This window comes from Oryx dammah, unplaced genomic scaffold, assembly GCF_014754425.2.
Source record: "Oryx dammah isolate SB20612 unplaced genomic scaffold, SCBI_Odam_1.1 HiC_scaffold_28, whole genome shotgun sequence".
NCBI lineage: Eukaryota > Metazoa > Chordata > Mammalia > Artiodactyla > Bovidae > Oryx > Oryx dammah.
The window spans coordinates 106822463-106846984 of NW_024070212.1; the positions used below are offsets into that span (position 1 = coordinate 106822463).

At 51.7% G+C, this 24522-nt stretch overlaps 1 protein-coding gene across 1 annotated transcript in view; it reads left to right on the forward strand.

Moving 5' to 3' along the window:
• GRIK3 (glutamate ionotropic receptor kainate type subunit 3) overlaps positions 1-24522 on the forward strand; it is a 242163-nt gene that overhangs the window by 184674 nt on the left and 32967 nt on the right. The window contains exons 9-10 of the mRNA XM_040231614.1: positions 2378-2491; positions 12257-12460. Coding sequence (XP_040087548.1) covers positions 2378-2491; positions 12257-12460 — 318 coding nt within the window. The remainder of the gene's footprint in view (positions 1-2377; positions 2492-12256; positions 12461-24522) is intronic.

Here is a 24522-nt window from a genome sequence, read left to right on the forward strand (position 1 = left end):
TCTGAGAATTACAAGGAAAGCAAGCCCACAGGGCTGGCCTCCCATCCGACTACCATAGAAATGTTCGTAATGGGCCCCTCAAATATTCCTCGAGGCCCAGCCACACACACCCTCCCTCCTGCACCTCCAGGCCTTTGCCCATGCCATCTCTCTGGTTATAGAAACAGCCTTTGTCTCCTTGGTTCGTTCCCACAGACACAAACCCAGCTCTGCCTGGGTTGTACTTTGTGGCCAAAGTGATGCCATTTAGTCCTGAGTTTCCCATGGACTCGTGGGGCCACTGTGCTGGGGCCAGGTGGCCAGGGCAACCTCACCACTCTGATTCTGAGAATTACAAGGAAAGCAAGCCCACAGGGCTGGCCTCCCATCCAACTACCATAGAAATGTTCTTAATGGGACCAGTTCTGACCCCTGGGAGTCCTGTCACTCTTTCAGCCACTTATGACACCAGTCCCCTAAGGACAAGGTGCTATACCCTCTCTTCCTAAGATGATCCAGCCCTGTTGGTCTAACTCGATTCAAACTATATCTCATCAAGCACTCTGCCAGCTCCTATTTAGACTCCGGCCATGCTGGGGAGCCCGCTTCCCCCTCTGGCGGGACCACTATAATAGTTGTCACTCGAGTAACTGTCTCATTTTTGCTCTCTCAACTGTCCATCTCTGGGGATAGCCTAAAATTCTAAGGATGGCAATTAGATGGCATGTATGCCACCACCTCCCACTCTCGTATCGATGGTAGGCATCAGTAATTGCCCATCAGAGCACTTTTGCCATCTGAGCCTACCTGCAGCTCCTACTGGCCCTCCAGCAACTGCAGACAGACCACAACTAATACTCAAGAAAACCTCTCTACGATACCTAGACACCAGCCGACCTGCAGAGGCCCCACCAGAGGCTCCTGGTCACAGCATCCCAGATAGTGGGCAGAGAGTCTCTGAAAGCTGGGTCCTCCTCAGTCTTAACTGTTCTCCGATGTCCATGGGAGATAAGGCATCAAGAGCTGCTTGCTGGAGCAAGGGTTCCTGCTGGTCACCTGGCTGCCAGCCAGCTGTTTGTTGAGAGCTTTCTGCACCCAGGCCTGCCACTAGGGTCCCTCATGCTGGGGCTGGGCTCTGCGCTTGGCCCCCTTGAGAGAAGAGCCTCTTTAATGCTGTCTACTTGTTTTCTCTCCTCTAGGCTCTGGGGGTCTGCATAGAGAAAGATGCTGCCCAGAGAGGGTGCTGAGCTCCCAAACACAGCCATGCTGCCTCTCATCACTTCTGTTTACTAAGCCGGGTCATAGCTGATTCAGCCAGCTCCAGCCAGTGGCTTTGGGGGGATTAAGGCAGAATTACCCAAGCATAATTACATGTCTCTCTGCTATCTGCTTTGCACAGCTCTCTTAATGGGATGTTTGCATTCGGCCTCCCTGTTTAACTGATTAGGTTTCCTGAGTGCTGTCCCCCAAGCCCCCAAGCAACTGGGCCAAGGACAGGATGGTCAGGCCAGAACCTTCCTTGAGAGGCACTGAGATGGGCACAGAGAGGGGCAGAGCTGGATCCCAAAGGATTTTCAAGAGACCTAGGGCTTGAGAACCATTTGTAAACTTGATCTTCCCTTGCCTCCTTCCAACCCCAGGCCTGATGTCCACAAAGGCACTATGGGAACAGAGATTAGGCCACCTCAGCCAGAACATCTGCCAACTTTAGGTATAAAACTACAAAACAAATTGCCTTCAAATCCAGTGGCATCCACTGCCCTCTGTGAGGGTTTTCCACTCTGTCTGCCACCCCCTGAAATAGCCGCAAAGACCAGCATCCTGCCCAGACTGACTTCCTGCGCAAGACACATCTCCTTGTCCTTCCACACAAGCCTAGGGAACATCTCCCTCACTCCAGGCCCTGTCCTGGGCTCTGGAGGGCATCTTAGCCCCAGAACTGGCACAGGCTGAGACCCAGTGAGTGAGCAGCTGGTGCCCAACTCTTCCCTAGGAGGCAGGAGGACGCCACCCACTCCCAGGCTCGGAATGACTCTGACCCAGGGCAGGACCTGGCCCTAACACTAACTTGACTTCATGGCATCCGCTCCACCCCAGGCTGGCTTCCACTGTGCTCCCTGGGCTCTCCTTATACTCCTCTTCTCCCTCTGCGTTTCCCTTCCTTCTGGGATGGGTTCGCCAGCAAATGGGGAGGGAGGAGAATTCAGGAGACTCAACATCTCGGGGGCTTCCTCTGGGAAGGAGGAAGGCAGCAGGGCTGTCAGAAAAGTTGGCTCAAAACTTGTCAGCGATGGCGATGCTCCTGAAAGGTGGGAACAAGATGGGTTGCTTGCTGATGTGAAGAAGGGGTGGAGACACTGTGCACTCAGCTCCTGTACTGCATCGTCTGCCCATCCAGGTGGGAGTGTGGAGTCCCGCCGAGGGGCTCAATATCACGGAGGTCACCAAAGGCCGAGGCCCTAATGTCACCGACTCGCTGACCAACAGGTCTCTCATCGTCACCACCGTGCTGGTAAGAGCTGCAGCCCTGCAGGAGGCCCCTTGTGAGCTGGGAGATGGGCTGGCCCTTGGGGCTAGAGGGACCCCTCCATCACCCTGCCGAGCATAGACCAGCTGCCTCTTATGGGGCTGCTGAGAGGCTGGAAGATGAGGGAGGGGAGCTGAAGGAAGCTGGAAACACTGAGGGTCCCTCAGAAAGCCCCCAGAGAGAAGTTGAAACATAGCAATACTGCTCACGGTCACAGGTCAGAGACACCAGGAGCTAACTGGGCTGTCTCTTCCCAAAGGCAGAGCGGGCCAGCGCTCCTGCCTGGACCTGCTTGGCCAGCCCCTGCTCCGGAGGCCTGCGTGTTTGTATCCTAGCCCCGCCCGCTCCCTGAGCCCCTGATGCCTGTGTGGGAACTGTGATGGGTGGAAGGAAGGAGGAGTGACCTGCTCTCTGCACCAGGACCTGAGTCTGCTTCTTCCAACCCAGTTCCCAGGAGAAAGGCCCTTCCCAGCAGTCCCCCACCCCAGCCTGGCAGGTGCTATGGTCATACCCAGGGAGCCCAGCGGGTGGGTGGGCCCTCACACGTGCCACCCCTACAGGGTCCTGACCCAGGTGCTCCTGGCCGTGGCCGTGACCACTCTCCCTGCCCTCCTCCCTCCACTGCCCGGGACTAAATAGCGTGTCCTTCTTCTGACCATTTAAACCCAAGGAATTGCTCCTGGGGTCTCCCGATCTCCGTGCATCTTAGAGCTCAGGGTGAGCAGGACACCCGGGCAGTTGGCCTCCTTTGGCTGCCACTGGGCCCACTCCATGTGCACCAGCCCCTCCTGGAAGGCCTCCAGGGTGTCCAGAGGTTCAGGACACACACTCTCAGAGGCGCAGCACTGCTCCTGGGAGCCAAGCTGGACCAGGGGGCAGCCCGGTCACAGCCCAGTGGATTCTGACCAAACACCCTTTGAAGACAGTCTGGCCCTGGTCAGCTTCTCCTTGTAATGAAGCAAATATGTTTGTCAGGACCATGTGCTGAGGATATTCTCAACCAAAAAAGGGAGCTCAACCCGGTTTGGAGTACTTAGATAGAGTAAGACTGTCACAGGATGGAACTGGGAGCAGGGCTGGGAACCCCACTCTGGGCCTTCATAGCACTCAAGCAAGGCTTGTCCCGCCTGCCGCCCACCAGTGGCAGCTCAGCCAGGCCCTGTGCCTTCTCTCTAGTGCTAGGTATATGCTCAGTGACTGGGTGTTGGACACCATGGAGGAAGAAGGGATATCACATTTCATTCTCCCAAGAATCCAGTGAGCAGCGGACTCCAGGGGCACTGTCAGCATCTGAGGAGCGATTTTAACCTATGAATCTCATCCTCAGTCTTCAGGCTTATGACTATTAAGACGATCCATGCTAAAGATGATGGATACCTAAGAGCTCTGAACATGTTGCTGATGGGACCAGAAGGAGAAGGCTGGGGAGACACCTCCTCACCCCCTTTTGGGAGTGAGACCCCCAGCGGTATCTTCCCCAAAACCATACATCCTGCCTGCCTTTATTGATTTTTTGTTAACTGAATAAAATACAAATACCAAACTATAAAACCAGTAAGTCAAAAGATCTCATCAGGAACAGGGGGGAAAGTATAAAAAATAAATTAAAGACTAGAAATAAAATAAGCTATAAAGATATATTGGACAGCACAGGGAATATAGCCAATATTTTATAATAACTATAAATCGGGTATAACCTTTAAAAATTGTGAATCATCATATTGTACACTTATAAGTTATATAACAAAAAAGAATAAAGCAAAAAAGATTAAAAATAAAAAGACATAAATAAAAGGAGCAAAAGGGATAGAAGGAAGAGTGCTGAGCAATTAAAGGAATATTGATGTGGATAAAAATAGAAAGGATAAAAGGAGAGTTGAAGGAGGACAAAATAAAGGTTAAAAGGAAGGTAATAAAGAGAGACATGAAAATAAGGGACAAGATTAAAAGGAAAGCTATCCAGAGAGAGGAAAAATTAAAATAAATAATTAACAGCTCCAGCTAGAGAAGGTGAAAAATGTAAAACCGAAATGTCAGAAAGCAAAAGGATAAAAGTGTGACAAAGCTAAAATATAAAAGGGTAAAAATAAAATAATAAAAAGGTGGTAAAAGATTAAAAGCGGAGCAGCATAAAATGTGAGATATAAATAAAACACTTTTCAGAAGACAAGATTAAAAAAAAGGTAGAACTGCTATGCTTGGAGAGATTAGGAGAGATGATTAAATGAACAGAAAGGATTCAGCCACAAAACAATACTCTCACGTAACAGGAGAGCTAAAGATAATACAGCAGAAGGATGCAAAATACACACCCTTCAAAGACCACAGGTTAAATTTTATTAAAGTAGCAGGACCCTGGTTTAAAGGGTATAAGACCCTTCTGCAGGGCCGCAGGACATTTATGTACACCCCCAGGGGCAGAATCCCGCAGACTTCCTGTGCCCTTCTCACAGCTTTTTAGCAATGGCACCCCACTCCAGTACTCTTGCCTGGAAAATCCCATGGACGGAGGAGCCTGGTAGGCTGCAGTCCATGGGGTCGCAAAGAGTCGGACACAGCTGAGCGACTTCACTTTCACTTTTCACTTTCATGCGTTGGAGAAGGAAATGGCACCCCACTCCAGTGTTCTTGCCTGGAGACTCCCAGGGACGGGGGAGCCTGGTGGGCTGCCGTCTATGGGGTCGCACAGAGTCGGACACGACGGAAGCGACTTAGCAGCAGCAGTAGCAGTAGAAGCTTCCCTGATAGATCAGTTGGTAAAGAATCCGCCTGCAGTGCAGGAGATTCCGGCTCGATTCCTGGGTTGGGAAGATCCCCTGGAGAAGGGATAAGGCTACCCACTCCAGTATTCTGGCCTGGAGAATGCCATGGACTATATAGTCCATGGGGTCGCAAAGAGCTGGACACGACTAAGCGAATTTTACTGTCACTTTCAGAAGCTCCTTTCAGGGTTTCCCAGGTGGCACTAGTGGTAAGGAACCCACCTGGCAATACAGGAGACATGAGACATGGGTTCGACCCCTGGGTTGGGAAGATCCCCTGGAGATCGGCATGGCAACCTACTCCAGCATTCTTGCCTAGAAAATTTCATGGACAGAGGAGCCTGTGGACTACAGTCCATAGGGTTGCAAAGGGTCAGACACGACTGAAACAACTTAGCACGCACATGGGAGCTTCTTGCAGAGGCCCCAGTTGCTCACTGAGGGTCCCACCCGCAGCATCCTGCTGGCTCCCAGCACCCTCCAGAGAAGGAGAGAAGCCCTCTTGGCCAGCAGCCTGGACACAGCTCCATCTGTCCCCCTGCCCCTCATCTGGGCAAACATGAGCCCAGAAGCTCTTGGGGACATGCAAGAGTGACCGTGGACGGAAGCAGAGGTTTTCTGAGCAGTCAGACTGTGAGGTGCTTAAGAGACTCAGACCTTTGCATTTGAGTGCTGTTCTCTAGCTCTATGATCCTGAGGAATTGTTTAGTCGATCTGTGCCTCTCTTTCCTCATCTGCAAAAGAAAGATGATAATAACTGTATCTACTTCATAGAATTGAAAGAATGAATGATTAAATAGAATACATGGCACAGGGGACTTCCCTGGCAGTCCAGTGATTAAGACTTCACCTTCCAGTGCAGAAGATTTGGGTTTGATCACTGATCGGGAAGCTAATATCCACATGACTCGTGGCCAAAAAACCAAAACATAAAACAGAAACAATATTATAACAAAATTCAGTGAAGACTTTAAAAAATGGTGCACCTAAAAAAAAATCTAAAAAAAATAAATAAATGGTACAGAGTGGATGCTGTCAAGTAATGGCTGCTGTTGGTATTATTGATTATAGATCCAGTCCCCAATAAGCTCAGGTTTAATCCAATAAGCACAGTGAGTGTTCTAGAGAAAACCTCTGCTTCCGTCCACAAGCAGGGCCCTGAACATCACGGAAGACTGACCCCTGACCGTAGTCACAGAGGTTATCTTTGTCTAGCACAGGATGCATCATACACGTTGAGCTAGGGTTTAAATGCCTTTGAGGCCTGGTTCACTGCAGACCCCACCACTCCCTCTTGCTTACTCTTGGCTGCTTCTTATACAGGCAATTCCTGACTGGTCCCTGAAAGCCCTGGGGTGTGAGCCACTCTCTAGGCTCTCATCTCCTGCTGATACATAAAACTTCGCATCCCAACCACCACCTCATCCCCTGTCCCGGCGGAGGTCTGAGCCCCTAGCATGGACATTGTGATCATCCCCTCCCCTGAACTCCTTTGCCTTGACCCCAGACGTGGCTGCTGACCCACTTGAAGTGGATATCGCACCATCTTAACCACATTATGCGGCGTCAGATATTCACATGGCCTGAGAGTGAGCCACGATCCAGCTCTCTCCAGCCCTACTGCCCAGAGATCATGGGGAATTGGGTCTGCTTCTTCCCTGAGAGAAGCCCAGTCTTTACTAGAGGCAGGACGGGGACAGAGGACGTGATACACAGCCTTTACAGTGGTCTCCAAGAAACTCTCTGTGTCCAGCTGAAAATGTCCTCGGGGTCCCCTGGAAGTCTCAGCATGGTCTGCATGTCCCAGAGCCCGGGGTGGGGTGGGTGGGGGTGCGATGCTCTCAGCCTGGGCTTTGGAGGACACCCACCTGTTGTGTGGAGTGGCCCAGGCTGACCCAGCCCAGCTGCTCTGGGAAAAACCCCAACCCCAAGCTTGGCAGTGTCAAAGCAGGGCCAGCACCTCCCACGGAGAGCACTGGCCCCTGCCTCTCTGGAAGTGTGTTGTCAGGGCAACGGTGTTTTGAGTGACAGGCCGGTACCAAGCCTGAGTAAAGGAACATCCACCAGCTTTGCCCCAGAGAACGGGGCTGGACCTGCACCCACGCTGAGGGGGTCTCTCCTCCTCTTCTGGTCCCTAAAATCTGGATGTGGCAAAAAAAAAAGGAGATGTAGGGGCTGCCCCCAAGCTCCATCTTTTCTGTCCCATCCTGAATTCCGGGGTTCGGTGCTAAGGGCTCATTACCCTGGAAACAGATGGACAGAGCCTGGACCCCGCCCTCTCTGGCTCATCAGAGCCGCAGGCTCTTCCCCCTTCTTGGGGCTGAAGCAGCAGCAGCAAGAGGCTGGAAGCCTGCCCTCCCCGCCCTCTCCTTGCCAGGCCCCAGCTTCTGCTCAGGTTTCCCTCTTCCATGAGCTCATGAAAAATTCATCTGCCCAAACCTCAGCTCACACACCGAGAAAACACACTCAGCTCTCTCCTGGGGGCCCTGCTTTGAAAGGTTCAGGGTTCTTGGGGCCACTGAAGTGAGCAGCTGTGTCGGCATGCGTACGGATACCTGTGCGGGCGTGGGGTTGGCTGTACACAGGGGTGCCTGGATTCAAACCGGTGGGTGTATTTGTGCTGTGTGTGCATTGTGACCCGTTTAGACCCAACTGCCAGGCAGGCTGGACCCGTGCATCCGGTACAGGAGAGGGGAAGCTGCGGAGACGAGAATATGGGCTGGGAGAACCATCCCGGGCCAGGCCGAGGACCTTTCTGGGCCCCACCTGCTGGGAGGACCGGACTCCTAATGCTCTGCCCTGGTTCTAACTGACAGAAGCCAAGGCCTGAGGGCCAGGGTCCTTGACCTCTGACTCTGAGCAGGGCAGAACATCCGAGAAAGTGGTGTCTTCACGCCCGCGGCAGTGTGTGTGTACAGAGCGCGTGCGCGTGCAGATGTGTGTTGAGATGGCCTAAGCCAGGCGGACTTGGGAACGCAGCTCTTAGGAAGCTAACCCTTGGCTCCCTGCCCCCTAAAACCCCCTCTTCCAACTCCACAGGTCCCGTCACTGGGAGAATCTTAGCACCAGGCCTGGCTCTCATGATGGTGAAGCTCGACTAAGAAACTAAGAGCCCTAGCGATGAAAAGTCAGAAAAGGTTATTTTTCAGGACCCTTGTTTCCTGTGACTTGTTGCAGAGAAATATTACCCCTGTTCTTACCGCTGTTCTCCCAGAGCAATAGGAGAGCGTGAAGTTATGAAATTGAGGGCACCTTCACTGAGCAATCGATTAGCAGCCGAGAGAGCTTGTGAATTGGCTGTCTGGACATTTCCAGTAATAAATTGTGAAATAGTCCATGAATAAGTAGTTGGCGGAGTTCAGAATTACCCCCTAGGAAATGTTGCAGGTCTAGAGACATTACTAAGGCGAGCACCATTTTAATGCTCTGGGCTTTGGCTGTTAAATATGTATGCCATCCGCAAAGCACTTCCCGAAATTAATGGCATTTTACAGCTGCTCCGAAGGCAGCGTATTTATATGGAGATGTATAGATTCCGGGGCTTGGTGGCTTCACAAATGAAGTGCTAATTTTAGAGGATAGGGCCAGGGAGGGGCTGGGAGATAGGGTCAGGAAGTGAGCCATCTCAGGGACCTTTCTGGAAATAGTTTTCCGCTGCTAGCTATGATTTTTAACCTTTGGTGGCTTTGGGCATGGACTCGAGGCTGGAAAGGTCACTGCAGTAACAGGCCACGCAGTGCACAGAAAGACAATTATGATATTCATAATAATAATAATATTGCAGTTTATATTTGCCAGGCACTGAGTGCTTTTCACAGATTAACCCATGTAATCCTCCCAACAATTCTGTAAGGTAGGTTCTATTATTATTCCCATTTTACAGAAGGAGGTCGGTCTCACTTAGGAGTATATGCGTGGATGGTGATTCTCCTGGCAGAGAAGTTGCCTTCTCTTTAATTCGTTCCTGAGCTAACAGCAGGGCCACCTAGTGCAGCGGTGTAGGTTGTTCACTGCGCAAGAGCATCTGACCTACAGCTGAGACAGGATTGAAATCTCCACCCTGGCCTTCTCCCCAGGCCCCATGCTGGGGTTCCAGGCAGCATGGTCCACACTAGCCTAAGTCCCCTTCTCTCCAGGCAGGCCCAGCCCCTTCCCCGGCACCTCCTACACTCTTTTCTCCAACCTTGTGAGCTGCCTACTTGGTTGGAGGCAGGGATGGGGGGCCTTGAGACTTAGCATGGACTCTAGTCAAAGGACCCAGATTTCCACCCAATTAGATGGCAAAGTGGTTTTCTCAGAACCCCTTAGGTGTACAGACACTCCCTTGCCCTTTCTCTGAAGCATCCCAAAGGGCTGTTGAAACTCTAGAGTGAATCAGTCACGGGGTGGGATGGGATTTTGAGAACTAGTGTTCCGGGGAAACAGGGCCGGAGAATGAGCCCATCGTCTGCAGTGGGAGCCTGGCAAGAGGCTGCTGGTGGGTTTCTGCACCTGAGGACCCCTAATGAAGGCCCTTCAGGCTCAGCCAGCTCCAGGGGTCCACAGTGGCAAAGGAATGACCTCATTCTCTCATCACCACTTGAGAGAATGATGTGCTTAGTCGCTCACTCGTGTCCAACTCTTTTGCAACTCCACAGACTGTAGACCGCCAGGCTTCACTGTCCATGGGGATTCTCCAGGCAAGAATCCTGGAGTGGGTTGCCATACCCTCCTCCAGGGGATCTTCCCACCACTGGGATCGAACTTAAGTCTCCCACACTGCAGGCAGATTCTTTACCATCTGAGCCACCACGGAGAGGAGATATGTGCTATTCTTGTGGGTCTAAGGACATGCGCTTCCCAGAACAAGTGTGTTCTCTCAGCTAACGATTGTCACCCAATGATTGTCACCCATCAGCTGAAGGCTTGAGGCATTCAGACGCATGAGGGTGCAGAGGTGGCTGAGGGGAGGGTTAAGGTCCAGAAAGGACAGGGAGCTACAAGCAGGAAGGACTGGACCTGGACTCCATCTGACTATAGTTCACCTCCTGTGTGGCCGTGGGCAACTTACTGACCTTCTCTGAGCCTCAGTTTCCTCATCTATCAAATAGGGATAATGTCACCTGTCTTACAAGCTTCATTCAAACGGCTTATGAAACTGCCAGTGCCTGACGCATAGTAGGAACTCGATAAATGACTAGTCTGCTGAGTTGAGCCCATACACTGCAGTTCCTCACTCTGTGTATCTCATGCTAGACAAGGTCAACAGCTGTTTTCACCATTTTCCTGTCTCTGTTCCTAGTTATTGGGCTTCCTGGGTAGCTCAGCTGGTAAGTTCGATTCCTAGGTTGGAAAGTTCTCCTGGAGAAGGGATCGGCTACCTACTTCAGTATTCTTGGGCTTCCCTAGTGGCTCAGACAGTAAAGAATCCTCCTGCAATGCAGGAGACGTGGGTTCAATCCCTGGGTTGGGAAGATCCCCAGAAGAGGGCATGGCAACCCACACTTGCCTGGAGAATCCCCATGGACAGAGCAGCCTGGTGGGCTATAGTCCATGGGGTCACAAAGAGTTAGACGTGACTGAGCAACGAAGCACAGCACAACCCTAATTATTCTTTACAGGGTTGTCAGTGTTTATTTCTAAATGAGAAATCAGACAGAGGTGGGCCCTTTGAGAGCCCATTACTGGCTCCCCATCACCTTGGAGGGAGGGAACCTGACATGGGACAGCTGCCAGGCATACTGTAGAACCCAAGCCACCTCCTGAGGACCCCCCTGCCCACTAGGGAGAGGCACCGTGTGACTCAGGGCCTCTGGCACAGTGAGGTGGTTAAGAGCTCCTGCTCTGGGATTATACCAACCTGAGTCCAGATCCTCTCTCTATGGCAGCTGAGTGACCTCTCACAAGTCACCTTGTCTTCACCAATTTACTCTCTGCATGTACAGGATGAGGTTATTAGTGTCTATCCCAGAGGTTGAAATTAAGACTAACAAGGTGATACCAGCTACTTCCACTGAACCCCACTGCTCTGCTGGGCTCTGCACTGGGCCCTCCACAGGCACCACTTCATCTGCTGGTGTCTGGCCCATCCACATGTAAATGCAAACTGTCACAGTTATCAGGAATCACCAGCAGATCCTAATGCTGGGGACTAGACCCTCGGAAAGAGAGAAAGGTATCAGGGAGCAGGTAGGTGTAGTCTTTTTATGCAGGAGTTGGGGGAGATGGGACAGGCTTCCCCTGGTGGCTCAGATGGTAAAGAATCTGCCTGCGATGCAGGAGTCCTGGGTTCAGTCCCTGGGTGGGGAAGATCCCCTGGAGATGGGAATGGCAACCTGTTCCAGTGTTCTTGCCTGGAGAATCCCATGGACAGAGGAGCCTGGTGGGCTACAGTCCATGGGGTTGCAATGAGTCAGTCTGACATGACTGAGCAACTAACACTTTGACTTACTTTCTTGGGGGAGCAGTCAGAAGAAACTCGATGAAGGCCTTCTGGAGCAGTGTGCTCACACTTGAGCAGATGTCAGAATCCTCTGGAGGGCTTCTCAAAGCACACATTTCCAGGCCCCACCTAAGGGTTTCTGGTTCATTATTTCTGGATGGGGCCTGAGAATGTGCAATTCTGACAAGTTCCCAGGTGATGCTGCTGGTCTGGGGACCACATTTTGAGAACCATCAGCCTGTGTTGATGGTGCAACAGAGAGAAAGTGAGATTCAGAATCACAGTCTTGAGTTCAAATTCCAGTTCCACTAGCTTCTAGTTCTGTGAACATTGGGACAATCAAATCCATAAGGACCTACTAAGTTCTGCATGCATGTCAGTAGGTGGCCATCTGTGAGGCACTAACTTGGCTTTCCCTTTCCTGACTTAGTGGGCCATTCTTCTGAGCCACCCCCAAAGATGGCTTAGAACACCCTTGCAGAGGCCTGGGCCCAGGCTCTCTGACCCCAGGCGGCCCTGTCCCACCCACTCAGTGTCCATCAGCCCCTGTCCTCTCTATCCCCACAGGAGGAGCCCTTCGTCATGTTCCGGAAGTCCGACAGGACCCTGTTTGGGAATGACCGGTTTGAGGGCTTCTGCATCGACCTGCTCAAGGAGCTGGCCCACATCCTGGGCTTCTCCTACGAGATACGGCTGGTGGAGGATGGGAAATATGGGGCACAGGACGACAAGGGCCAGTGGAACGGCATGATCAAGGAGCTCATTGACCACGTAAGTGGGGTGGGAGCACCATGGACAGGGCCGTCCGGGAGGCTTGGCCAAGTCCTCTATGCGCATCAAGATGGGGCATCCTGGCAGACCGCAGCCCTGGGGCAGGGGAGATGGAGACAAAGGAGCCGTTGGTACAGGCTCACCCGGCACATTCTAAACATTACCGGCCCTCCAGCTCAGGGCCTTCGCTTTCCAGAAGCATTTTTCTATCCAGGGCCTGCTAATGAATGCAAGGACATGATCTGTACCCCTTATTTCTTCTATCGTTTATCCTTACAACAACCCAGTGAGATGGGTACTGTTATTACCACCCATTTAACAGATGAGGAGGCTGAGGCAGAGAAAGATGAAGGCTCCCAGCTAGTAAGAAGTGGAGCTGGGACTGAGAGAGTCTTTTGGAGGCTCTCTGCTTATGAAAAAAGACTACACCTACACGTCCGCAAAGAGCCATCTGACCACCAGACCCAGGGTTTTCATGCAGTCAGTCTTTGCAACCTGAAAAGCATCAGCCAAAAGGATTATTGTCACTTTGCCTCTCCAAGTGCAGACAGGTAGCCTCAGGACCTTCTTCAGTTAGCCCTCTTGCCCCTGTCAGAGGGGAGCCAGGAAGAGAAGGAGGCTGGAACTCAGAGCTAGAAGGCTCAAGTAGAGCCTCAGTGGTGGAGTCATTTTCTCGGGCCTAGAAAATCAGTCCCCTAGGGAAGGCTGGTGGGAGAGGCTAATGGTCAAGAGAGTGAACCCAGTCTGGACTTGATTCCTACTCTCCTACTTACTAGCTGTGTGCTTCTGGACAAGTTTCTTAACCTCCCTGCTCCTCAGTTTCCTCATCTGTAAAATGGGAATGATAATAATGGCCCCCCTCCCCAACAGGCTGTAGTGAGGACTAAGGTCACATGTGCACAATACACAGTCAGCGCCGTGTCAGTCCTTGCTTGTATTATTTTAATCATTATGGCTACTCCTTTGAGGTGGGGAGAGGGCTTCAGGAAGTCTCTTTTTCTCCCTAAGCTCATTTCCTACCTCAACAGTGAGAATAATGATGCCTGCCCTGCGTTCTTCCCCGCTTGTTGGCGGAGGTGACCACTGGTGGGGAAGCAGCTCCTAGACTGTGGAATTCAGTCTAACCGGGAGGGAGGGGTGTTGTCACCATTATTAGTAATAACTGTAATTATTATGGAAATTAGTCAGCAGGCCCCAGAGACATCTCCATTTATCGGCTCCCCCCTGAGCGTTATGAGTGGGGCTCTGGAGCGTGGGGCTCTGGGTGGGATCTGAGCATGTCATTTGCAGAGGTGAGCTGGGCTGGGGAGGAGGGCGGGATCCCATGGACAGTGGAGGCCACATGTGGAGGGGAATAAGGCTAGTAACGCTCTTGCCATCCACAGCATCCCCGGCAGCCCAAGAGCTCTGCAGAGCCATTTGCAAGGGGGAAGACCAGAAAACCCAGCAGCTTCCGAGGCTGACCCTCAGCTGGAGGAAAGAGGGGGTCTTGTTCATGGTCTGCATGCAGCCTAGTATCCATCAGGACCATGGGCCCTGACGGCACATGCAGGGACCTTGTTAAACCCAATTCCCTACAATTGATGAGCCTATTAATCCTAGCTTGGTGCCACTTTTAATAACATCATAACCATTTATTAGAGTCGTCAGATAATTAGTCTTCTCACTAGCTCATAGAAAGCGTGGCAAAGGCTTGGCAATATTATTACTTCCTTATTAGGGATCTGAACGCAGATGTAAAAATGATGAATGCCCACCTTTGCAAGAATCTGCCCCCTGAGGGCCATTTGGAGGCCCTGGGTGAAGCCTCTGACCAGCAGGACTTAAAAAGTCTTTCACTGATACTCTCTGCTCATCTCTGTCCATGCCACAGGCCATCCAAGGAGACAAGATTATGGGGGAAGGTAGGGGATCTAAAGGGTGTGTCCCCCTCCTGCTCACATCCTCGCCTTCCTCCGAGTTGTCTCCAACTATGGGAGCAAAACAGATGATTGGACGGAGCAGTGGTTTCTCCATCCATCTCCTGGTCTCTCAGATAATCACTATTCCCATCTCCACTGCCCACTCTCTCTCACTCCCGCCCCCCTCCCACTCCCTTTGGAAGTCTCCTGCTGGAGTCCGTGCCTTAAATTACTCCCACGTGTTTTAATGTCTTTGGAATCCAAGAGAGATGGGTTCAAATTCAGGGTCCAGCACATTTTAGCTGACAGTAGGAAAGCTATTCAACCTCTCTGGCCTCTATTTCCACATCTAGGAAGTGGCAATAATAAGTCTTCTGCCCAGGGTTTGTGGGAAGATTTAAAAATGCTTAGCCAAGTGCCTGGTGCTCAGGACTGTCTTACTCCTCACCATTTCCTCCTGTCTAAAGTATGTACGTGGGTGGCCATGATGATAGTGAGGGAGTCTGCCCCTCAGCCATGATCACCCTGGTGGGCCACGGTGACCCAGGATCTGGATCTTGCCCCTCTGAATCTAAAAAGGAGACTCAGGGAACTGACTCACACTGATCAGAGTCACAGGGAATCGAGGGACACATGAGACATCACCCGCTTACTGCCCTGGAGACCTTTCCCGACACCTGCCATCCAGAGCTCCTGTTCTGACACCAGGTGCCTGGGATCTTGCTGGGGAGTATGGAGACAGAGCTCTAAGTGTGGAAAGCCTGGAACTAAGAGGAGAGACTGCTGCTGGAGAAAGGGGCAAGAGATGAGCCTTGAAGGCCCTTGGGTGCTACAATGAGGAATTTTGTCTTAATCCCAAGAGCTACAAGGCACAGTTGAAAGATGTAGAGCAAGGGGGTGACATCAAATTGGGACTTGTGCTGCCAGGCTGAAATGGAGCCAGTCTGGAGGCCATCCCTGGGACCTGGGTGAAGGAGAGCATGGTGGCCCCCAGGATTGTGGTCAGAAAGGAGAGAAGTTGATGGCACAGGATGGAGCCCTGAAGGTAGAATCCATGAGGTTGGCAGTTGACTGGATGAAGGAGGAGAAGGGCAGGGAGGAATCAAGGACATGGTGTGAAATTCTAGCTCAGATGGCTGGGGAGGGAGTGCCATCATCCCCAGAGACAGAGCCTCCTGGAAGGCAGAGGGTCCAGGAGAGGTTCTGACATCATGTTGGGATTGGGGTTCCTAGACGCTGAGGAACCCTTGTGGCTGAACACTCAGAGCGGGGATTGATGGGGAGAAAAGAGAGGAGGCCTGGGAGCAGGACCCTGAATGGTGAGAGAATGGGATGAAAAGGAGGCCTCCGCAGGATGCCCACTCCTGCAAGGCCAGAGCAGAGGGAGGAGAGCCTGGGAGAGTGCGCGATGGAGCCAAAGGAGCAAAGAGGCTGCTGGGAAGGTGTGGGCACAGGATGTGAAGCAGCAGGTGAGGAGGTGGAGGCAGGTGAGGATGGACCTGCATCCATGGGTTAGCATGAGTGCCATCTCCCAGGGGTACAGGTCAGCCCAGCATGGGTTCTGTGACCACCCCGGCCTGGCCTCCCGCAGGCTTTGTGCTCAGAGGCCGAGGAGTCCTGTCCTGGCTGCTCTACCAGGCCCTTGAACAGTAGAGGAAGGAGAGGGAGCAGCAGCCTGGCCTCAAGGGGAGGCCTGAATGCCCTCTGGCCACAGGAAGCTGTTCATTCTTTTATCTTGAAATTGTTACATCTCACTATAGCATATAAGGCAGTTTCCCTGGTTCATGGAAGGGGCTGGACCAAAATGGGTTTGGACCAAGATAGATAGGCATGGTCCTGGGTAACCCTGATGTCATCCCTTCCCCTGTGAAAGAAGTAGCACTGCCCAGATGTGATTCCCCATAAGACGGAGAGCAGAGCAGGGGAGTGGTGCAGCTCCACGGACCCATGTCCCAGCCCGACTCTTCTTCTGGACAGACAGTGCCTTTGGATTATACTGGCACTGCCTGCACCTGGCATGGGGCTGGGCTTGCAGAACAGGTGTTGATGGGTGAGAGGCGTGTGAAGGAGCATGTGGACTGGCACGTCTTCCCCAGAAACAAGGCCGTGGGGTCATGACCACTGAGCTTCCCATCCACAGTGTGCGAACGGAGGCTCTAGTGTCAAGGTCGTGACCCCATCATGCACTGTCTCCTGCCTCCAAAGCAGGAACCAGATCTCGGTTCTGGCCGGCATGCATTGGTGTTAGAAGGAGCCCCAGACTCCTGTTTGTATGGCCAGGAAATTCTATGCCAAGCCACCTCCTTCAGACTGGCCGGTGCACTTTGAAGCAAGGCATGCTGGGACCTCGCCTGGGGCAGGTAAGAATCCTGAATGAGACAGAGCAGGTGAGGGCAAGGAAGCAGATGGATGAAAGGGTAGCCTCTTATCAGGGCATCCAGGTTGCCCAGAGCAATGACTGAGGCGCTCTGAGGAAGCTCAGGATCTACCTGGGGACGACCAGATAAGCAGGTGAGGGAGGCAGGAAGGACTTGGGCTCCATTGAGATGCACCCCAGCGCTGTCAGCTGGACTCAGCAAGCAGCGACCAGCCTGGAAAGATGTGGAAAGAGCCTGGCAGGAGGTCAGGGTCTAGACAACCAGGTGTGAGAGAGGACAAGAAGCAAGGTAGCAATAGAGCTGCAGGGGCGAGGTGGATATTGAAGAGAAAGTGAGGTCAGAGGGAGCAACGGGAACAAGCTAACCGTCCTGCTGAGGACTGTTCCTTCATTCTTTCTGCAAAGCTTTATGGAGCCCTGTCTCAGCCTGGGCTCCTGGGGGCGTGGCCTGGGCTCCTGAAGGGCGGGGCCTGAGGAGGAGCCTTAGATGCCACTGGTGACTGAGTTAGAGGGTGTGATGCCGGGGAGAGTCAGGTCAGGGAAGTGGAGCAGAGGGGAGGGAAGGCCAATGCAAGGATGTCATATTGAGCTGGTCACCACTGAGTGAAACTAATCCAAGTCGGCACCCCAGAAAAGCCTGACAAAGTGTGTCTCAGAGCCATCTCTTGGGGTGAAGGGAGAAGAGGAAGAGGTGCATCCACTGGCTCCTGACTTCCATGCATTTCTGGGTTTGGCAGGGCAGGCATGGGACCCAATCAGGACCCTGCCGGAGCATCAGCAGGAAGTTGTGGGGCGGGGGTGTCTGTGTGCAAGAAGTGCCCAGGTAGACAGGAGGCGAGATGCTGTCAGCTTGTGCCTGTATGAGGCTGGTGGTGGCCAGAGGGTCTGACCTGGCGCATGAGAGGGGCGAGCCAAGCACAAATGATGTACCAGACCCAGGCGGTGACAGGAAATGTAGGAGCAACCAAGGTCAACGTGATTCCTGCCCCTCTAGGAACAAGCAATGAATCAGCCGAGTTAAATTTCATTAAAATTTTGATCAGTGCTGCAAGGGGGAATATGTATAGGGGACTTTGGGAGTATAAAGCAGGAAAATGACTCAGACTTCCCTGCAGAGGTGACTCTTGGAGCTGAAACTTGAAAAATGAAGGAGAGATATTCAGGGCTTGGATGTGAGTACTGACCTGGATGGGGGCACCTAGACTGCTGAAGTCTCTGCCCTCGTGGGGTCCTGTGGGGTGAGCAGTAAGTTCCCTGGGCAGACCCTGGGCAGACACCAGCCTTGCAGATATGCAGGCGGTAGGGGAGGGGGGATATTCTAGAGATGGGAATGGAGGTGTGGTGTATCCCCCATAGTGTGCCTCAAAGTGGGGAACGCCAGCTGAACCGTCCTGAAAGACAGCCCTGCAGGGATTCAGGAGCGGGCCGTTCTCCCAGGCCTTGGAAAGGCACAGGCTTCAAGTCTCACTCCTGGACATCCATCAACTCAGGAGGCCTATGTGTGAATCATGGGTACACAACTCCTTGGTCAACACTTAGGAATTTTCTAGCACCTGTCCCATCTCTTTAGATATATACAAGCTTTTATGAGGTTATTGGCAGCTGCTTTGCTGATTGAGAAGTGCCGCGCTGGCTGGCTGGAGGGGCATCAATGGACACTGCTCGTGACCCACGGTACCCTCCCGCAAGAATGCGGTGCACCAGGCCCCAAGAGGAGGCTCACTGGGTGACCTCTTCTAAACCTCAGAGGGGGAATCCAGCCAGCGCCTCCTTTGATCAGGTTATTCATTCATTTGTTTATTCAGTTAAGTCCCATGCTAGATGCCGTGGATACAGTGTGAACAAAACAGTCAGGATCCCTTCCCTGAGCCTCAGGATCTTACGTTCTAGGAGGGGAAACAGGCAGTAATCTATGACTGTGTGAACAGGTGTCACTGTTCTGTGATAGGAGTGTGGTAAGTGAAAGAGCTTCCCTGGCTCCCAGGCTGGGGCTCGGGCTGAGAGATCCCGCCGAATGGAAACCGGTGGGAAGCTGCTGATGATCCATCCCAGGAAAGCCTGGAGGAAAGTACTGGAGACTTGTGAGAGGTGAGGGTAACTCAAGAAATGCCTTTCCCATGCTCTTGGCTGGCAGCATTCAGAGAGATCCAGGAAGGGGGTCTGGGTCATTTCTAACTCCCTGACATGCAGCAGAAGATGGTACATGAGGGGCAGAAGGAGGAGGGGCATGGACTTGGAAGGATGTCCCCCAGTAACAACCACAGCCTTGAGTCTACGCCCTCGGGCCTCCCAGCCTCCAGGTAGGCTGGCATATGTGCCGGGAAGATCTGGTCTCACAGACACACCACCATCACCCTCCTGTGCCCCATCTTCCTCCTAACTAGGACAGAGACCTTGTTTCTGTCCTGTATGTGTTGGACCCAACCCCTGTTTGCAAGGCCGGGGGCTGTCACTGAGGGTGCCATGGAGCTGAAAATGTCGCTAGGCCCTGACTGAAGAGGGCCGTGAGGACAAGTGAGGGCCATCAGTGAATGCTCGGGACCACTGATAGTCATAAGAAAGGTTGCCATTAGGGCAAGGACGCAGCGCAGCGTCCAGACTCTGGAGGGAGGCTGGTGAGAGACAGTCAGGACCTGGCAGACTGGCAGGGGTCAGCCTGGCCTCAGATTAGAATGGGGATGCTGAACAGGGAAACAGGCCAGAGCTCAGCCCACAGGCTGGAGTAAGGGCTGATCAGAACTCTTGGGGATACTTTGATGCTAAGCCTTCCATCAAAACCATACTGAGCCCCTTCTTTTTGCCTGCCTTGGTACTAATCCTAGAGATGCATCAGAGTGTGAAGTAAACGTAGTCCTGCCCACCACCCCCCCCCGACCACCAGAGCTTATGTACCAGCAGAGGAGCTAGATATTAAGCAGTGACTTACAATCAACAGTCAGCTGTGTGAGGACCAGTGCAGGGGCTATGGGAATGTACAAGTCAGACCTCACCGCCTGTAGAGGGAGGGGAGTCCCTGTCCCTAGGTCCTTGGGCTTGACTGGGCAGGGCCTGTCTGGGCGGACACCACCCTTAGGGTCCTGTGGGATGGGGAAAGAGAACCACTATAGATAGGAGACGGAACCATAGCTCATCCTTCCGAAGCAGGAGGACCTGCTCACACTTCCTGGAGACAGAGGTGCAGCATGGTGCCTGCCGGCACTCAGGAATCAGCTGCTCTCCCAGGCCAGGGAGAAACACAGCATCATTCCACACTGTCAGGCCATGAGGCTGCCGTCAGCTCAGGAAGCTGGCGGGTGAATCACAGGTGTTGGTAGCAGACCCATCCACTAACATTCATGAATTTACTAGCACTCCTTTCCCCTCTGTTCAGATGTGTGGGTTATTGAGTTTGCTGGCTGTTGGATTAATGTCTAGGGCTTTTCAAGGGGCTCTGTGTTTTCTTCAGCTCAGAGTCTGGGGTTCATCAGCGGACACTGTCTGTGACTTGCTCTTAGAAACTGCGAGGTGCCCAGCCAACTGGCTCTGAGAGCATGCTTGCCGATTTTCTCTTCTAAACCAGCAACATCCCATTCATTCAGTCCCCAGGTCTCTACTTGGAGGCCTGCTATGAGCTGGACACTGTGTTCGGTGGAGGGCATACCATAGTGAAAAGACACTGACTCAGGCCAGCTCTCAGGAGCTTATGGGCCAGTAGAGAGGAAATCACTCAAATCCTCTGAAATCACAGCTGTGATCAGTGCTAAGAGCGCAAGTACCTGGTGCTGTGAGAGTCATCACTGGGGAGGCTTGATTTCATCTGAGGATTTTGTCTGTGGAAGTGATGTTTGAGCTGAGATCTGAAGGAGAAGCAGATATTAGCTAGACAAAGGTTCAGGGAGGAAGAAGTTCCAGGTAGAGAAGAGTATTGTCCAAAGGTCCTGAGGTGAGCGTGGACTGGAGGGTCTGAAAGAAGCCAGTGAGAAGAGAACCAGGGGGAACAAGATGGGAGGTGAGACCGTAGAGGCAGGCAGGACTGGAACTGCACTTTCTAATGCGGGAGCCACCAGCCACATGGGGTTATTTAAATCTGAACTTTAATTAAAATCAACTGGTTACATTAATTTAAATTACTTAATTTACAATGAATGAGATCAAAGTATAAATTCAGTTCCTCAGTTATACAAGCCACATTTCAAATTCTACTTGCGGCCAGTGGCTACCATATTGGACAGTGAAGATACAAAGCATTTCCATCATTGCAGAAAGTTCTGCTGGACAGCACCAGCTAGATTGTGACTGGTTTCATGAACCCATAACAAGAATTTTTCTGGAGGGTAGAGGGAAAAGTCTTAACATACACTAAGCAGCATTGGGAATCAGAAAAGATTCTATTTGGAGAAACAACACTTTAGGGAAAGAATGGAAGGTGAATTCCATGGATCCCACACACTAGAGATGTGGGCAGACAGCCAGCAAACAGAGCCCCGGATTCAAGTCCTGTCTGTGTGGCAAGAGTAAGCCTTGTTTTCTTGGGTGGCTTTGGAAGTAGAAGTACAAGGACCTGGTGGAAAGTAGGGGCGAATCAGCATGTTCCTGCAGCCACAGGGTTCCCAAGCATGACCAGGTGTTGCAAAGTGTATTCTGGGGAGGCCCAGGTAGTCATGGTCAGGAGCCAGAGTCAAGTTCAGGTCTCTGGGAATGCAGCGTGGGCTCAGGAAGGGCAGGGTGGGCCCAGCCCTAAAACTTGCCTACCAGAATGGGCCAGGTGCAGGGGTGGGGCTGGCAGCAGCTGGTACAGGGAGTTGCATGCGTCCTCCCCAGAATCTAAGTAATATGTGTATGAGTGTCCTTGGGCTGTCACAAACCTGGGAACTTAAAACAGCTGAAGTTTATTCTATCTCAGTCCTGGAGGCCAGAACTCAGAAATCAAGGTGTCTGCAGAGTTGGTCCCTTTGGAGGGAGCATTTGTTCGCTGACTCGCCTAGCATCTGGTGTGGCTGGCAAGCCTTGGCATCCTTGGCTCAAAGCTACGTCACTTCAGTCTCTACCTCCATTATCACATGGTTTCCTCTGTGTGTATCTGTGTATCTTCTCCTCTTTTATAAGAACATCAGTCATTCGATTTAGGGCCCACCCTCATCCAGTATGACTTCATCTTAACTTGGTGACTTCCACAAGAGCCTAATTTCCAGAGCTTCTGGGTTGGTGAACACATCAAGATGAGGGGAGGATAGGATGCCAGTGAACGAGAGAAAGCATGGAAGCACCATACCCACTCCTGTATAACCTGCCCTATGTATCTCCTCCATCTAGCTGTTTCTGAGTTCTGTCCTTTTGTAATATCCAGTAACTTCAGTGGCTTCACCATTATACTCCCCACCAACCACCTATGAGGGATCCAGTTGCTCTGCATCCTCATTTCCATTTGGTATTATTAACATTGTTTTATTTTGGCTCTTCTGATAATTAGGCAGTAGCATTAGGGGGATTTTAAACCACGTGGGGTGTGTTGCTGGGGGACAGCTGAGGGAACTACTGTGACACAGAGAGTCTGAATTTAAAAAAAAAAATGCTTGTGCCAGGAGACTTCACCAGGCTGCACACTCAGGAGAGGCTGTTTTGCACACCGGTGGATTTAGGAGCACTCAGCAGGAGCCAGAGAAAAATAGATCTTTGGGGAAGTGAACAATCCCACTGAAGACATAGAAAGTGAGTCCTTCCTTAGCAAAGTCCCAGTTACTCTACCCAGGAATTTCTCCAAGATTATTTAATCATAGTGGCAACAATAAGATACTGTTTTAGTGGGGAGTAGGTGAGGGGAGGAGGAGCCTGTTTCCAGGTAATGTCACATGCATAGGTACCAAGAGTTAGGACTTGAATATATTTGGAAGAGGATGCACAGTTCAACTCATTGAATGTGGCTGGTATGGTAGAGTGATAAAACATTTGAGTTTGGGGTCATGGTCAACGGGTCCATGCACTGGCTCAGCCACTCACCAGCTTGGGAGGCAGCTCTGCTCATTTCTGTATCACCAGTGTCACTGACCACTCACAAGCTTGACCAAATCTCCTAGCCTAACTGAATCGCATTACCCTTACCTGGGATGTGGTGATCATGTTTACTGCACCAGGGGACTGCTGGGAGGTCACATAAGGTAATTTATATAGTACATGTAGCAGTGCTTGGTATGTGAGTGAGAGTAAAAGTTGCTCAGCCGTGTCCGACTCTTTGTGACCCCATGGACTATAAAGTCCATGGGATTCTCCAGGCCAGAATACTGGAGTGGGTAGCTGTTCCCTCCTCCAGGGGATCTTTCCAACCCAGAGATCGAACCCAGGTCTCCCGCATTGCAGGCAATTCTTTACCAACTGAGCCCCCAGGGGAGCCCAAGAATACTGGAGTGGGTAGCCTATCCCTTCTCCAGTGGATCTTCCTGACCTAGGATTCAAACTGGGGTCTCCTGCTTTGCAGGTGGATTCTTTACCAGCTGAGGTACCAGAAGTATCCACAAAAGATGGTAGTTCTTTCCACAGAAGGTCTATATAAACTATAACAGGTCACAGTCAGCAAGCAGATGCCCAGGGGAACCCCAATCAAGAGGCAGAGCACATAGATGGGGAATCTGGTTGAGATCATGCTTAGGAAGCAAAGTAGGCAGGTGCCAGCAGGGACACCAGACACAGGTAGCAAGCTGAAGCTTTCCAGGTTTCACTGTCAGGTATGAGGCTAGTGTCTGACCAGCAGCCGAGGGGCCTGGATACTAAGGGCAAAAATGTGGCTCCGGGAGTTGGTGATGGACAGGGAGGCCTGGTGTGCTGCAATTCATGGGGTCGCAAAGAGTCGGACACGACTGAGCGACTAAACTGAAGTGAACTGAGGGGAAGCCAAGTTCTAGAATCATGATATGCCAATCATGATATGCTGTTAAGCATTCTTTCCTTCCCTTGTGGTTGTGGAGATGTGGTAAAGTGGTGCCAATTGACCTCATGTAAGCTTGGAGGAGAGTTGGACAGCTTCTTTGTAAGTAGAAAGCTGCTTATGGTGATGGAGTTCTGGAAGTGCTATCCTGTCTGGTCCAGAGGTTTATAGGAAAAGATATGGAATGTCTTCAGTGAGGCAGATGGAACTAACAAACCACCCATACAACCAATGAATATGTCGGACGAGTCAGAGGTTTGGTTTGTTCAAGGACATGATTACTGACAGCAAAGTCTTCAGACCCTCTGTGAGCCTCAGTTTCCCTCCATAAATAATACAGGTTGGAATAGATGTGCTGAAGGTCTCTTGTCCAGCTCTGACAGCCTATGATTTTATGAATCATCCTCAAAGAAAACTTGCACAAGTAGGAAGAGCCTGCCAAGATTGGGCCTTTCATTCTGAGTAATGAGCTGAAACAGCAAAGGCTTGACATCTGTTCAGCTCTTTCAAGGGAAGTTGGACAAAATAATGCCTTTTTCAAAGAAATCGTAACCAACAGTGAAATGTAGTATTTCCTGCTCAAACCAAAGTGGAGAACTCCAGCCTTGCTGAAGCCCAAGGGAGAACACACATCAAAACTTCTCATAAAGAAAGTCAGGTTGACCAGCTGTCTTGCTGCTGTAGGCACAGAATGCCTAGACACCCCTGCCTTCTAACACCATTAAAACCAGAGAGCAGAAAGGCTGGTGGCAAGATTCTGAAGATTTCTGAGACCATCTGGGGAAAGAAAGAGGGTCTGTGGCCCTGTGGTTGGCTTTCTGGCTAGCCCGGGAATACTCCTAGTTGGGATAAGCATTGGCCACAAACACTTTGATCCTCAAGTTAC